Here is a 15,981-nt window from a genome sequence, read left to right on the forward strand (position 1 = left end):
GTAGAACGATCAATTTTGAATGGTACATCAGTATTTTCGTGCAAAAAAATCAGGGAAACCCATTCTCGAAGACCAATCTTTCTCCACCACGACAATGCGACCTCTCACAAATCAGTTTAGACAAAAATATTCTTGAGCAGTCAAAATATCGAATTTATGCGTCATCTGCCGTACAGTTCTTGTTTGACACCCAATGATTTCTTCTTATACTCTCAGATCAAAAATAAATTGCGAGAGCAACATTTTTCTACACCTGAAGAAGCGGTTGATGCGTTCAAATCACATACTTTGGAGGTACCTCAATAAGAATAGAAAAAATATTTCAACAATTGATGTAAACGCTTTCAAAAGTGTATCTTAATGGAAAAGAAGTAGTGGTGCATGGTGTTAAAATCTACTAGGGACCCACTTCAAAATGAAAAAGAAATCAAAATTAGCTTGAACTGTAATGTAATATATTAGTTTTGAATTAAATATGAATTATAAGTAAAAATAAATTGAATTTGATTTCAAAATGAATGATCAAATTAGTAATTTTATGGGGCGCCTACCTGTTCGAGACCTGACGCTCTAGCCCCCCGACACAATCCAGAAATTCTGCAAATGCGAATGGTGAAAATACCAGTATATGTAATTATAATAAATTGCCATTGAAATGCAAAATGTAGTTATCCTTTTAATTGAAGTTGGAGTAAAATATTTGGTATAGCTTTAATACTACTTAAATCCGGAGCTTAATTCTATTAAATTATCGTAAGGCAGATTTACGAGAAAAGATATTATATTCAGCTTATCATCATAAAGAGAGCTATTCCATACATTTTTTTTTCACGTGGTCTGATCCTGATTGGTGAAGCAGCAATTAGATATTTCTGTCTTTTACTGTGATTGGGTCATCTCATTGATCACCGCGTAATTTTATGTAAAATATCAATTTCTTTACGTAGTTCAAAAAGTTGTGTTTCGTCTTTAGCAATCACGAAATGTGGATTGTAATTTGGCAAATTTGTTTGTTTTGTTATACAAACAACGTCATATGGAGACAATAACATAATTATAAAATAATATTGTTGTAAATACTGACAGGACAGGTCACACATTATTCGCCTTCAGACATGTATTGACATCGGGTTAACACAATAATTATCATATACAGAGTGAGTTTTAGGTATGTAACGCCTTAATTATTTCGGAAACGGCTTGTACGAATTTTATAAATTCTTGTGTACAAGAGTTTTGTGATACGGCCGGTGATATGGTGGTATTTACATTGTTGTCAGATCTTTCCTATTTCGGAGTTATAGCTAGGTTATCTCCGCAGAAGTTGGAATAATATAATAACAAATTTGACGTTTCAATAAATTATTATTGTCGTTTAGTTTATTGAAAGTTACAATGGATCGTTTATCTGAAAAACAACGAATGTTTTAATGATATTAGGATATAGATTTATACCCTAATCGTAATCCCATAACTAGATCTACTATCAGTAAATTAGAAAAAAAGTTTGACGAAATTGGTAGAGTAAAAGATTTATCCAAATCAGGGCGCAGAAAAACTGCATCAACTGAAAGCAAATCTTCAGGTGCTTGTGTCCTGTCAGAAAACATACAAAGTAACGTTGGTTCAAGAGTTGTCAGATGACGATTTTGATACACATGAAGAGTTTGCAGACTTAATGATGGAAAAATGTTACAATCAAAACGATCCAAATTTTTAGAGTTTCGCGATAAGGCCAATTTTTGTATTAACGAAAACGTAAATCGGTATAATTGTGGATACTGGTCACGTAACAATTCTCGTTGGTTGCGTGAATCCCACACCCAATATCCCGGAAAACTAAATGTATGTGCTGGAATAATAGGCGCCAAATAATTGGTCCCTTTTTCATTGACGATAACTTAAATGGTTAGGCGTATTTATTTTCATTGGAAAATAGTATTATACTTGAGTTGGGTCGGGTATTTCCAAATCCAAGTAAGTATTCTCAATTACATTTAAAAAAACTTCAATATTAGAGAACGACAATATTTGGCTACAACAAGATGGTGCCCCACCTCACGTATGTGGTAAGGCAATACCTAAATGTCTTTCCATAAGATGGATTGGAATGCGCGGTTTTATCACCCGACATGAATCATTTAGACTATTTCTTGTGAGGTCACTTAAAAAACATCGTTTATAAAACAAAACCTGCCAATATTCACGAATTAAAAGATAAGATTACCACAGAAATAAGAAAATGTATTACAAAGTTTACAGCATCCTTGCTTCCTTTTTATTTGTTAGACAGTATAAGTTAAAAACTAGTCTTTGTTCAAATCACCAAATATTAAGAATCTATAAGATTTAAATAAAATGTTTTAAATGGCGTTTAATGCAATTCTATATATAGATACATAGATTTTATTTAGGTAACTTGTGATCTATTCCATTGCAGCCTGTTAAAATCTATTGTGGTCATATAAATCCATATTCCATTCTCTACGTTCATTCCTCTTGTCAAGTCTATCAGCTTTGGGGTTGAGTCTTGTTTGTAGCTCTTAACCAATTCTCAACAGGTGTTTTCTAAGCCTAGCACAGCTTAATTAACTATCGCAGTGACATAAGAGGGTAGATCTCAATCTAATATCAGCACATCAATATAAGTTGGGAAATATTATTGTGCATGCATTGAGAGATTCTCACTAAAATTTTGGTCAATTTCGATGCTTTCTTTTTGTGTGACAATCGTATAAGTGAGTCGTTGTAATCGTTTCTCTGACAGCCACAAATTGCGGCAGCCATCAAAAAAGTTCACAACAAAACTAGTGAACACAGAGGGATACAATTGACGAACCTACCCGTAAAAGGCAAAGATGGTTAGATTGATCACAACGGAGGTGATTGGAACCGTTTTTTGGTAAAAGTCATGGGATTGTGTTTATTTGAACTGTGGATGAATCTTGAAGCCAGTTACCTTTGAAGGAAGAGGAAGTGCCTTTTCATCAGAACAACGCACCCTCTCTCTACATATCACCATAGCGAAAATTCATCAATTGCATTTCGAATTGGTCACCCCACCGTATTCACCAGATCTGTTATCCGACGACTTTTTCTTGCAGGAGAGAAAATTTATTTGGTCAATGACAGTTTTGCATATATAAATCTCTATTGTGAGGAGATGGCAACTATTATTTTGAAGGATTAAAAATGTTAACAAATCGCTAGATTAAGTGTTGTTACAAACTCGTCCACTATATGGACCGTGAAGTCGGTACTGTCCGGTTAGGAAGGGATATATATATATATATATATATATATATATATATTATTTTATTTAGAAACAATTTCTAGAAAGGCCTTTTTGTTTATTTGTTTGTTCGTTTACTTTCTAGAATAATTCATGAAAACCTTGTTGGAATAAATACTAGTTTGTTTAAGAGCTAAGAAGTGAATAATCTGATATCATCCCAAGTACATCGAGATAGACAATAAATAGCGTGTTCAAATAATTAAATATGTTAAAAATTAGATAAGTGTGTGTGTATAAATTCACATCGACGTTGAAAAACAATTTAAATAAACTAGAACTAAGACAAGCATTTCATTGGTTTCAGAAGTAGGATCATATAAATTATAAGAGAAGAAAAACATTACAGTATATGGACTTGAAAAGAAACTATGTTGGAAAATAAAAATGATCATAGAAAGAAAATGTGTTTGTTAGATGTGAAACTTTTAAAACAACCCTGGTAGTATATGCTCTGCAGCTCCTTCCTCTGATCCACCCCACCAATTTTGAATTATCTACATGCTGTTAACAGACTCACAACAATTTCTTTTAACTACTTATCAATTCTGCAGTGGTTTTGTGGATTGTGCTAATATGAAATGTTTGAATTTTTTGGCAGCATACGAAGGTGGTTCAATAAGTACTCAGGCTTCGCTTCTATACCTTATATCATGTATAATAAGTCGTTGGAACTTTATAAACACTTATGGTAATAGAATTTTCAAACTATTACGGAGCTATGCTTAAGAGGATTATCTATAGCTCAACTGATTGGGCTTTTGATGAACGTAATATAATAATGATGCCACAAAATTGGATCCGATGTTGTTGACTTTTATTTTTTTAATATACCACTTCAATTTCAATCTATAAAGTAGATTAATTCAGCAAATTGATTGTTTCAATCAACTGGACATGTAGGAAATACTCCAGCGATTATTTCCTTTTATTTACAATTTGACATAAATCATTGAGTTGGGTTTTGCATTCTATAATATGGTAATTACTAAATTTATGAGACTTTCTGAGTCTAAAAGTTCTAGAATTTATTAGGTAAGTCATATGTGCATTGTCCATTTCATCGATTGGGTGGTACTATTTGGTTGCTTCCCAAATTGTTAGGATGGTTCCTATTGGAGTGATTTCTTGGATAGATTGGATATTTCTTCATTTACACTTTCCATTGAGGTGCCATGAGCAATTATATTATCAGGTACATATCAAGGGGCATTTAGAATACTACAAGGAAGTTTGGACTGAAACCTTTTTAGAATTACGATGTTGGATTTGGACGATACGCCCCAGAGTTGTATCCCATAGCTTCATATTGGCCCAGACCAACAATTTGACAACTGTAATCGACGCTCTATTATCCAATATAGTTTACTGAGTCCTAATATTAATTGTTTACGCTTCATGAATATTTGTGCTCTCCCTAAGTCTACCATCCAGATCTATCCTTAAGTTTTTGACGTGCATTTGTGTTTGTAAAAAAAGACTGTTGAATATGACAATTGGACTGGTGCTTTTCCTCTGTGTAAAGTAATGTTGATGAACTTTTCTTCATTTACTTTAATGCTCCATTGTTTGAGTCAGATGGAGATGGTATCAAGGTTGATTTGCAGTTCCTGAGAGTTTGCTGCTGAGTTATGGTGATATCACAGGACATTAATGTCAACTGCATATGCTGCAGTAGTTTTATTAGTGGGAACATCAGCTGTATACAATAGATACAGAATTGGTTCTAGTACGCTTCCCTATATTACCCCATAGATGATCGGATGCAAGGTTGTAGTATGGTCTAGGAATTTAATTTGGAAATGCAGGTCTTCTAGCTTGGATTTTAGGATAAGGGAATAGTTATGCTGGAAGTTCTGTCTAATCTTATCTAGTGAACCATCATGCCAGACCTTGTCAAAGGCCTGCGCTATATCCAGAAAAGCAGCAGAATACTATTCTTCATTTCCAAATTACATTTATATTTTTGGTACTTGTTTTAGGGTATTGTTTTGCAAACTGAAGCTAAATTGGTGGTTAGGTATTGATTGCTCGGTCCTTAGAGTTGGTTCAAGTTTATTCAATAGTATTTTCCAAGTAGTTTTGGCATCGTTGGTAAAAAAATGATCGACCTATATGACTTCACTTCCTCAGTAGGTTATCTACTCTTAGTTACTAAAAACTATTATCAAGAACTTTAATAGCCGCACCAGTTTTATTGAAAATTGATTTATTGCAATTTCTTTTTATAATTAATAGGATCATTTTATTTTTCTTGTTGCCAGTTTTTGGTAAATTTTAGTTCCTTCTTATGCTGTTGTCATCCTATAGATTCATTGAACGAATGAAAAAATATAAGTTAATTATTTATTGCAAAAGTACATAATAAATTAAATATAAACTGCTTTTCTGCTTTAAAGTGTCGTTTGTGCGTTTTGAATGATAAATTTTGTATTCTTTAAAAAAATTGTATAACCAAAATCGTTTCATACAAAGTATTTTTTTTTTAATAAGACGCCTCTTTGTGTAGATATTAACATGAAAATCAATAGTTCTAATAAGAATGAAAAGTTTTTTCCACTGCAGTTAACGGTAGAGTGTTTGTTGAGTGATCCTTATAAGTCAGATCGCAATAGCAAAGGGCATCGTAAAGTGCTCCACTTAAAACTCACCTGAAAGCTCTCTCTGAGATATGCTGAAGATGGTTATTTGTAAGGATAAGTGCCTGTACTTGGCAACCTGCCAAACTCTCCGATTCGAGAATCGTCGTTTTCGTCCCAATGACTTCTAGTTGACTAATACTACCTTCCGGTAAATCTGGAAATAATAATTGTACATTAGGAATATATCTGGAATTATTTGGAAGTTAATCTTTATACAGAATGTCCAGAAAATAATTACCAACGATCCAGGATCCAAGAGTATGTAGAAGAAGTTAAAAGAATAAACGTCTATTATTTGAGCCTTATTTCACGTGCATCTTTATGCTATATTTGGTTTTATAAATGAAAATATAGAAAGACGAAATAGCGTTTTCACAATGTCTAGATGTCCACCGAAATAATGTCATTTGTTGTAGTAGTTTACCACTTTGTGATGAAAATAATTTTGTGGACTATGGTAATATTCAAAATTGATTTAGATACAATAAACAGTAATTGTACAAAATTTTTACATAATAAATATAAATACTCGTATAACAATCAAAAATGAAGCATGATATTGTAGAGAGGTATGGCAATACACCAAATTATTGGACATTGTAGTTAAATGGCCAAACTGTTGGCCGTATAAAAAAAAGTTGAACGTAAACCCCAATTATTTATTAACGAGGAATAGTTTTGTGTTTTCGATTTTCAGAGTGACCCATAAGACACTTTCTTTCACTTGGAACCCTATTGTTTGACGTCGTAAATTGATTCCACACCAGCAACTTTCACTTAAGTCACTTTTTTGATAGAAGCAACCGTATAAAACGGTTACGGGGTTTATCGGCAAAACAAAACCCCCATTTTCCACATAAGAGGAGTTGGTACCATTCAATTTACAACAAATTTTTCGCGCACACAGAACTCCTTTTTCTTAGGAATAGTTTTGAGTCCAAGATTGTGAATCCGTTGTCCATATATGCCCGGTCATAATATTTGAAGTTGATATGATTTGTTCTGAAAAAATTTTGTTTATATTGCTATGAACGCTATCCCGATACTGAATTTTCTTTCTTTATTGTCTTTCTCGTTTTTACAATTGATGAGAATGGAAGACAATAATAGGCCAGGAACCAGGGGTAAAAAACCCTGTGCGGAAGGATGCATTTCATTTGTTAGTGGTGAAAACTACCCCTTATCGTAAAAAATTCAAAATTATTCAATCTTAGCATGTATTTGAAAAAAAATACAGTTTAAATGAATTATTCGTAGATCTGTTGATATTCTCAAACATGTTCATGATTAAACGGACTTATGTAATCCCTCCAAAGACTATCCTCTGAGGGAGGTAATATTGAAAGCTTTTTTGACACTTATCGTAATCTCGATTTTCTTGAAAGTTTGAATTCAAGCTCAACTCGCCCTTTTCTACAAAATGTTCTCAGTACCAAACCGGGCTTTTTATATTATGAGGGTCTAAACTACCCCTTATTGCAAAAAATTCAAACTCTCAGAATTTATGCTTGTTTAGGGTAAAACGAAGTTTAAATGTATTATTCGTGAATCTCTTGACATTCTCAAGCACGTTTATGATCAATTATCTCCTAATCATATAAAAACTAATCTCAAAGATTCTTTTTTAATTAAAAATCATTCAAAAGTGTATTTAAATTGAATTGAGAATATTTCGTCAGTATTTTTAAGAAGTGTTACTTTTTAAATATTTAAACCCTTATGAAACCCATCTTCAATAACCAAAAGTTCAGAATGGCAGTTAAATTTTATTTACAAAAATAATAAAAAATTAAATTAAAAATATTTTTAACATAAATTAAAAATTTTTTATTCAGAATATAATATAGAAAACAATTTTAGTTAATTCTATTCCATTATCACTGATATCTTCATCGTTTTCGATTGAACTCGATTGAACGGTTCACGTTTCTCTTTTTCCAATACTCAAAATCGTGATCCGAAATTTTGAAAAAAAAAACTTGGGTTTTTCAACAATAACTCGCTCATTTTTCAAGCTAGAAACTGTTGTAGAAAGGCATTTTGTGGGGGATTTTAAGTACTTCAACGTCATATTAATTGAAACTTTTTTCAGCTCTCGGTTTTTAACAGGGAGCAGCTTAAAGGAGTTGCAAAAGTCACATTTGGTAAGCAAATTCAAATTTTGAACTAATGTATCTCCTTCAATTTTTACGATACATAAATTTATAAAAGTTTTTGGCAAAAAAGACTACAATTAATATTTGAAACATTTTCTCATAACATGAATAGTTTTTGTTTTATTTAAGGAAACTTTTTTTTTCAAGATTACGGAAATGCAGTGTTCAATTTAATCAATTATTTTTTCTAGAATAACCATTCAGAGCGGGTCAAATCACATGGATCAAATCAATAATATATAAATGAAGTTAATTGCAAGTGTATTACGATTAAGTTCAATTAGGGTGGTAATGGTGAGGGCATAATTTATTGCATTTTTCAAAAAAGAAAAAATAAGAAACTTAATTTTTGCTATAAATCAGTCAACTCTTATGTAAAAGACTTTTGACATTACATATTTTGAAAGCTTTTTTATGCGGTTTGAAAAAGATCTCTTGATTTTTTTCTCATAAATGCCATCAATTTCAAGATATTTGACGTTAAAGAATTTTAATTTCATGGTTCCTCAAAAATAGCCATCCTTCAACAAGCAACAACTCAGTTATTAAATTTACATGGATCATTTAAAAACGAATATATTTGTTTTTTCATTAGCCACATTTTTGTTTTCAATAATTTTGTTATTCATGAAAAACAGTAAAAAAATATGAGCTGCTTAGAATTAGTCAATCTATCGACCTACGAAATTATTTTGATGAAATAAATTTTCATCTCCAAGAAGGGGTGGCTTTTACCCTCCAGAGCAAAAGTATCCTTCGGCACAGGGTAGATTTTGAAGAAGATTATAAATACTACCCCCATACCAATTGTCAAGGTCAAGAAAATCGACGTGATTATCAAAATTCCACGAGAAATCGGCTGGTACCCGTCCTATGATAAGTTCATTAACTATGAACAATTATTTAAAACGAAAAAACTGGATTTGGAAGGACGACATAAAAAAACAAGGACTACAAAAAAAAAATTGAAATAATTTTTTTTCTCAGAAACCAGCACGAATCTGCAGGTAATTATTAACGGGAGTAAACTACAAACCTTATAGTTAATTTCTGCGGAAGTTGATTTTCGTTATGAATGTTTTAAATTTGTTTTTATGTTTTTCATTTAAAAAACTTCAAGAGTCTATAAAAGTTTAAGCTGCATAAACTTAAATTACGATAATAAAGTTAAATTATCGTAATGAAGATGATTCATAAGTTTTGGTTGATCAAAATAGTTGTGGTACTTTTTTAAAAAAATTAACATTTTCCATGGACGATCGTTTTAATATCTTAGGTGGAAATTTTTAATTGAAAAAAACCTGTCGATGGAAAATGATTATAGAAACTAAGAAGAACAGCTTAACCAAACCAAAATTTCAGATATTGGTTCTATGACCACCAAATGCCACAAGTTCACCTCAATGAGTGCCGACGATGCACTTGGAACCATCCATGAGCATAACCGTTTTATTAAACTTTACGTCTTTTTTAATCATTTGGAGATAAATATGGTATTTTTTGCAGATAGGTTGTTAATAAGTTTTCAAAAAAAAACATGTAAAAAATGGAGCAAAAACAAAAAGAAAAGTTAACTGTAATATATATATATATAAACAAAAGAAGCTTAAGGAATAAGATGGAAGATCTGCAGCATATATTGAAAAATGGCAGTGACAGGAACATTCATAACGTAGCTCTTACTGAAACATGGTTATATCAAAATGAGGTACACCTATTAAATATTGACTCATATACAGCAATCCAAACTGTAGAGATAGCCGAGGAGGAGGAACCAATATAAAGAACGAACTAAATTTTTCGCAACACAATGTACAAGTAGATAGTATGGATGATTGTAATATCAGTTAAGCTGATGGAGGAAAATTGTATTATATGGAGTGTTTACAGACCACCAGCAGATAAGGCTTCTGACTTTGTTAGGGCCATTGACAAAGTAATGGAAGTAACCAAAAATAACTGTATCATTCTTGGAGATATAAACTTAGATCTTCTGCAAGATAGAGAGATAGTGAGAGAATACAAAAAATCAAATAAATATGAAATACAAAACAAAATCTGAGTAGATGCAGCTACTCGAATAGGAAACACAAGGTCTTCAATATTGAACAATAGATTAGACAGTGATATTGGAATGGAAGATCACATGATTTCTGATCGCAAAATTATGGATATAACTGTAAATAAAGAAGTTAAGAAGACTGGGAAAAAACAAATTATTAAAACTAAGCTTAATACAGAACAGTGGATTGAAATGACTAAAGAAGCATTAGAGCGGCTCCTTTAAGCAGCTGGTAGATATTATAAATGTGGCAAGACAAAAATCCATAAAGAGTGGCACAATGAGGATACACCAAGGAAATAACTGGATAGATAAATTTGTTATGTTAGATGGAAAAAGGTGCAAAATGAGTTTAAAACACTAAGAAACAAAGTCAACAAAGAAAACTTAAAAAATACTAAATGAGCTGACAAACAGACAGAAGAAGAGAATTAATCAGAAGAAAAGATTGATAAATAGAAACGGGGTTAAAATTGTAGATGATACTAAAACAGCAGAAGAATTCAATACACATTTCTCGAGCATTGGACCCAAACTTGCATCAAATATTAAAAAAACTGAAAATTCTCATATCCAAGAAGAAGAAGGACAATAAATTATGAATCAGTGGAATATTACAGACTTAAGAGAAATCAAGGAAGTTATTAAGGAACTGAAAAATGTCTAGAAAACTGAACGTAGCAAAAATAATCCCTATACACAAAATGAGCTCAAAGGATGATATCTTGAATTACAGACCAATTTGTTTACTAAATACATTTTCAAAAATAGTAGAAAAGGAAATCAAAGCAAGACTGGTGACTTTTGCCCAGAGCAGTTTTGGATTTGATAGAAAGCAGTATGGATTTCAGAAAGGAAGTAACACACTCAGTACCACCGAAGACTTACTTGAATACATTAGCAGTGAAATTGATAAAAATAAGTATGTGGCTGCAGTGTATATAGAAAGCTTTTGATACAGTGGACATAGAGCTAATGCTGGAAAAGCTAAACAAAATGGGACTCCAGGGAACTTGTCTTGAGTTAATGAGGACTTACTCTACAAATAGACAGTACTGTACCGTAATAGGTGAAACTGAAAGTCAAAAGAAAAAATTTAGTGTCGGAGAGGCACAAGGGTTAGTACTTGGACCACTGCAATACCTACTCTATATTCACAGTCTGCAGTTGGTAGTCTTAAATCAAAGTATTACATATTTGCAGATGACACTGTAATTGTTACATCCGGATACACAAAAGAAAAACTTGAAACATCTGTAAACAATGATTTAAAATTATACCATAAGTGGCTGTATCATAATAGGCTAAATGTAAATATAAATAAAACTGAGTACCTGTTAATAAAACACAACCAGAAGAAAAAGAAAAATTATCTACTTACTTGGAAATTTGTAGAAAGGAACTAGAAGACAACTGACACTATGAATCGTTTTAGTAGTGATGTCTTGTTCATCAAACGAGCAAGTACACATCGAATTGAAACTACAATCGTTGGTCGAAAAGCAGTCGTTGTACTGGAATAAAGTGAGTAGTGTTGATAAAACCAGAAGCATTGTACCTGAAATCAATAATCAGTGAATTAGGTAATTTTAGAAAATTGTAGATAAATGAATTATGCCCTGAATCAGTGGGTGATTCATAATTCATTCACAATGTGTGATCAAAAAGCATGCTGTACCAAACTTAATAAAAGCAACTCAAATTCATTGATGTATCAGCTTCCAAAACATATTCGTATAAAATTTCATTAAAACTTTGCCAGTACCTTCTTCAACAATATTCAATTCGAGGACCCATCCTAGTGATTCAGTTTTCTTTTTTTGAAACACCCTGTATTTGTTTTTAAATTGTGGCAATACAATCATTCTGTATGGTGACATTTATCACTAGTCTTATCTCTAGATGTGTATAAAATAATTTTTCACTATCTGAATTAATCTTTTACAGCTCAAAATTAGGAATGAACTTAAATCGGAAACGTCAGAAATTATTTTGGTGAATTATTCTCTTTAATAACAGTAATGGAGTGTTCCCTTTAGACCAATCGGTTTGTTCAGAAGTACTGAGTCACCTTGATGTTCGGTTCGTAATTTATTCCATAAACTTCTCCAATTCAGTATAGTGCCTTATAGCAATGATTTGTTGGTTGTTGATAGATTCAGAACAGTAACTAAAAAGCAGTTGAATAATAAATATTTGAATTAAAAAGATTAGATAGAAATTTTTATACGTAGAACATCTAGGATTATAGTAATAAGGCACTCATTTACTCTAAAATGACAACGTTTCGGAAAACCTAGTAGATTAATCTCAAAGCGAAATGTTCATTATAGATATGATCTAAGCGGTCACCTTAAATAACTTATGAGCAGATTTCCGGGGTTAAATTCAGCCTCTTCTGCGACGATGACGTTTCAGTTCCGAATCTTTAGTTGTAACGTGACCTTTTATAACTACAGGAGAGGTTTCAAATATAGGTTGCCCAAATCTCATTAAGTTTTCAAGGATTTTATTCAATAATGAAATATTTTGATCGACAACCACTGGAGAAATTGGATCAGAATACATTTGTTATTATTTGTAATTAATATTGCGTTATAAGTTAAAACTAACTTATAGTAAAATCATGAAAATTTCTACGTTTGAGTTTTCGGATACGATCTTTTTAACTAAAATATTTTCAAAGTCGATTTTCTACCGGAAGTCGACTGTTACTTTGTTATTTTGAATGAAACACCCTGTATATTAATACATTTTTGAAATTTTCGTAAAATTTTAGTATAATTTTGTCTAAAGACTGTTTTCGAAAAATGCATGCTTTTTGATATAGAAAAGAAAGATATGAAAATGATATCTGTTCGGTTGCTTAAGCAAGGTCAGACGTATTTGAATCTTTCATTTTATACAGTGTGTATATAAAAAGTGTTCATAGTTTAACTTCATAAATATCAAATATCTTTATTTTTTATATAGAACCATACGGTGTTTCATATTTCGATGCATTCAGGGGTGGAAATGAGGCAAATTCATAAATTCATGTATACTTTCCTATACTTAACCTTACCGTTATCCAGATATTAAATGTTTTCTGTAAATTTTTTAGAGATGCAGGTGTGGTCTAAATTTTATTTATTCGATTCAAATTGAGAACGAGCCATTTTAACGATTTAATGAAAGTTAAATAATTGTCATTTATTACAGAGCCCACTAAAAGTATACATAAAAAATTAAAACTTGTTACAAAATACAATAATAATTTAAAACCTCAAATATCTTGGAAACGACTAAAAGTTGGAATAGGATTAGTAAAAACAATTTGATTTGTTTTTTACTAGACTTACTTTAACAAGAAAAAGAAAAATACTTTTTTATTTTTTAGTGCTTGTAACAACGGGTCAAAATAATATCTGCATCTCTGAAAATTTACAGAAAACATTTAATATCTGAATAACGGTAAGATTAAGGAAAAGGAAAGTATGTATGAATGTGCCTTATTTTTTCCCCTCGCATTAAAATAGCAAAAACCGGGTAGTTCTATTTGAAACAACGAAGAAATTTGATATTTATGAAGTTGAACTTTGAACACTTTTTATACACACCCTGTATAAAATGAAAAATTTTTAAACATAGATCCAAATACGTCTGGCCTTGCTGAAGAAACCTTGGAGTTGCAGCGGCGGAATCGCAAAACGGTACTTACTTAAAAAATATGCCTCATATTTTCGAATTTCAAAAAAGTTTTGAACTGGGCTTTGTGTGCTGTTGTTAAAAGGACTATGTTAGAAAATAAGGAAGAATATGGAAAAAAATGTCTTGTTTTTTGGTTAGGTCAAAAACTTTTCAGACAACCCTCGTAGTTGTAGATCAAATAACATTACGAAATCTGGTAAACGAGTTTTATTATCTATTAGAGTTAAAAATGATTTTTTGTATCGTAGGAAAAACCGAAGTGTTATAGACCGAGTTTAACAACAGAAGATTGGTCAGACTCGCATAAAATTAATAGAAAACAAAGAAAAGTGTATTTTATCACCACAATCACCACAATTATGTATAACTACCTGGTCTGACCTAGAGGTAGTGGTAATTGATTGGAAAATACCACTGTAATAGAAAAAACACAATCTATGCGGCATATGTTTCAAGTTTGAAGATGCCACATTGTTTAGTAATTGTTTGGTTGCCATCAATAGGGAATTTGTGAACATGGAAAAAAATGTTTATCGTTATTTGATGAAATAGTTTTATTTGAAAGGTCTTAGCTCAACCAATATAAAAGTTGCACTATATTCTACTCTGGGTGAGACTACTCCTTCGTTATCAACAATAAAATATTAGTGGCAGACTTTGAACGAGTTCTGCGAAGACCAGCATCGCAGTGGTTAACCAAACGAGGCGTCGGCTCCAGAAATGCTGAAGAAAATCCACAAAGCGACACAGATTGATCGTGGACTGGAGGGGCGCGAGTTAGCAGACATAGTAAGCATTTCAAAAAGTGCGGTACGTCGCATATTAACTGCGACATGAACATGAGAAAGCTGTGTGCAAGATGGATGCCGCGTTTGCTCACAATGGAACAGAAACAGTGACGTGAAGATGTTTCCACGGAGTGTTTGGTTATATTTCACAGGAATAAAACCGAATTTTTGCGAAGTTTCATAATCATAAGTGATACGTGGGTCCATCACATCCGAAACATAAGAGAAATCAAAACAATCGACTGAAAAGGGAGAACCGGCTCCAAAGAAGCCGTTCCATCTGCAGATAAGATCAAATTGTTGGTTCTTTGGGATGCACGTGTGATAATTTCCATTGACTATCTTGAAGAAGGAGAAACTATTAACGACGAGTATTATGCGAGCTTATTGCAACGTTTGAACAAAAGAATCAAACCAAAAGAGCCGCATTTGGCTAAGAAGAAAGTTTTGTTTCATCAAGACAATGCACACAACCGTTATTGCAATGGGCAAAATTACTGAATAGAAGTAAATTAGTACCTTATGCACCCTATGCGCCAGATTCAGCCCCTCGGATTATTTTTTGTTGACCTAAAAAAATTGCTCAGTGTCACACAAGATTTCACAACGATTAAGAGGTAATGTCGGCAGGAGCTTGACGATTCTTATTATAAAAAGGGTATCAAACTCATTGAACATTTTTTCCTAAAACGTTTGTGTTTTCTTTGTTGAACCAGGTGCTTCGGGGACAATCTTCATAGACAATAGATGGATTGCTAAAAATAACATTGATAATTTAAAAAAATTGTATGTCAACAGATCTTATCACACAAGAGTACAACTCCAATTTTATAATTATTTATTCAGTGAAAACTTTTCCGACAAAACAGAAAACATCTGAGATGAGAAGTCAGCAGTTATACTGAGTTGTTTAAAGTTGTAAGAAGCACTGTGTTCAATGTATTACATACTAGACGGTGCTAATATCGAAACGATTATATTGTCTCAATAACTTTGAATTGTTCTTTAACGTTTGGATTCATAACAAATTCACATTGCGAAATTTTTATAGAGCAGTTTAGTAAATTTGAAAAAAAATGGTAAAAACTGCTGGAAAATGTACACAAACATAAAGGTGAAATATATTCACATATATAAGAGTACATAAACGACTGCTATAGTAATAATAGGAGATGAGCATAAAAGAGGCACGAATTATAAATATTACAGGAGAAGAAGTTCATAAAAATGAAAGAGAACGAATAACGAGCCACTACCTCGGAGCACTTTGCTTTATCGCATGAGATGCTAGGTACTTTTACATAATATAAACCAGCAGATAGTCCAGGACCTCGGATACGTCGAATATATT

At 32.1% G+C, this 15,981-nt stretch overlaps 1 protein-coding gene across 1 annotated transcript in view; it reads right to left on the bottom strand.

Moving 5' to 3' along the window:
- Positions 1–15,981, bottom strand: part of LOC130449502 (chaoptin-like) — a 66,745-nt gene that overhangs the window by 15,998 nt on the left and 34,766 nt on the right. Inside the window, exons 2-3 of the mRNA XM_056787381.1 lie at positions 11,534–11,710; positions 5,944–6,088 (exon numbers count right to left, since the gene is read on the bottom strand). Coding sequence (XP_056643359.1) covers positions 5,944–6,088; positions 11,534–11,705 — 317 coding nt within the window. The 5' untranslated portion in view covers positions 11,706–11,710. The remainder of the gene's footprint in view (positions 1–5,943; positions 6,089–11,533; positions 11,711–15,981) is intronic.

The sequence above is a fragment of the Diorhabda sublineata genome, chromosome 10, assembly GCF_026230105.1.
Source record: "Diorhabda sublineata isolate icDioSubl1.1 chromosome 10, icDioSubl1.1, whole genome shotgun sequence".
Classification (NCBI taxonomy): Eukaryota; Metazoa; Arthropoda; class Insecta; order Coleoptera; family Chrysomelidae; genus Diorhabda; species Diorhabda sublineata.